This window comes from Eimeria mitis, genomic scaffold (genome assembly GCF_000499745.2).
Source record: "Eimeria mitis Houghton genomic scaffold, Emh_scaff1201, whole genome shotgun sequence".
NCBI lineage: Eukaryota > Apicomplexa > Conoidasida > Eucoccidiorida > Eimeriidae > Eimeria > Eimeria mitis.
The window spans coordinates 9312-9795 of record NW_013568174.1 but is presented as its reverse complement, the minus strand read 5'-3'; the positions used below and the strand labels follow the sequence as shown (position 1 = coordinate 9795).

General features: G+C 43.2%; 1 protein-coding gene across 1 annotated transcript in view; it reads right to left on the bottom strand.

Annotated features, from left to right (window-relative positions):
- Positions 1 to 317: 317 nt before the first annotated feature.
- EMH_0031800 (uncharacterized protein) overlaps positions 318 to 484 on the bottom strand; it is a gene marked incomplete at both ends in the record, with an annotated part of 537 nt that continues 370 nt past the window's right edge. The window contains one exon of the mRNA XM_013494566.1: positions 318 to 484. Within this exon, the coding sequence (XP_013350020.1) occupies positions 318 to 484 (167 nt within the window).

Genomic DNA, 484 nt, shown 5'->3' with positions numbered 1-484 from the left:
CCTAAACCCTAAACCCTAAACCCTAAACCCTAAACCCTAAACCCTAATATATTATATATTTTTTCTATTTCTATAAATATACCATTTGATTATTTGCTCTTGCCTCACATAAACCATCCCTAAAAACCCCTTAAAAATTAGGGTTTAGGGTTTAGGGTTTAGGGTTTAGGGTTTAGGGTTTAGAGAGATGTCGTTGCGTGTAGAAACAGAAAAAAGGGTTTTATATAAACTCAATTCTCCCATCGCCACCTGCCTATACACCCCAAAAGGAAAACCACATATTTTATTTCCTTATGGTTATAAATATAGATCTCCTTTTAGACGTAAGAATACTTATGCTGCTGCTGCTGCTGCTGCTGCTGCTGCTGCTGCTGCTGCTGCTGCTGGTTGTGGTGGTGGTTGCGGTGGTGGTGGTGATGCTGCTGCTGCTGCTGATGCTGGTGCTGGTGGTGGTGGTGGTGCTGCCGATGCTGGTGGTGGTGGT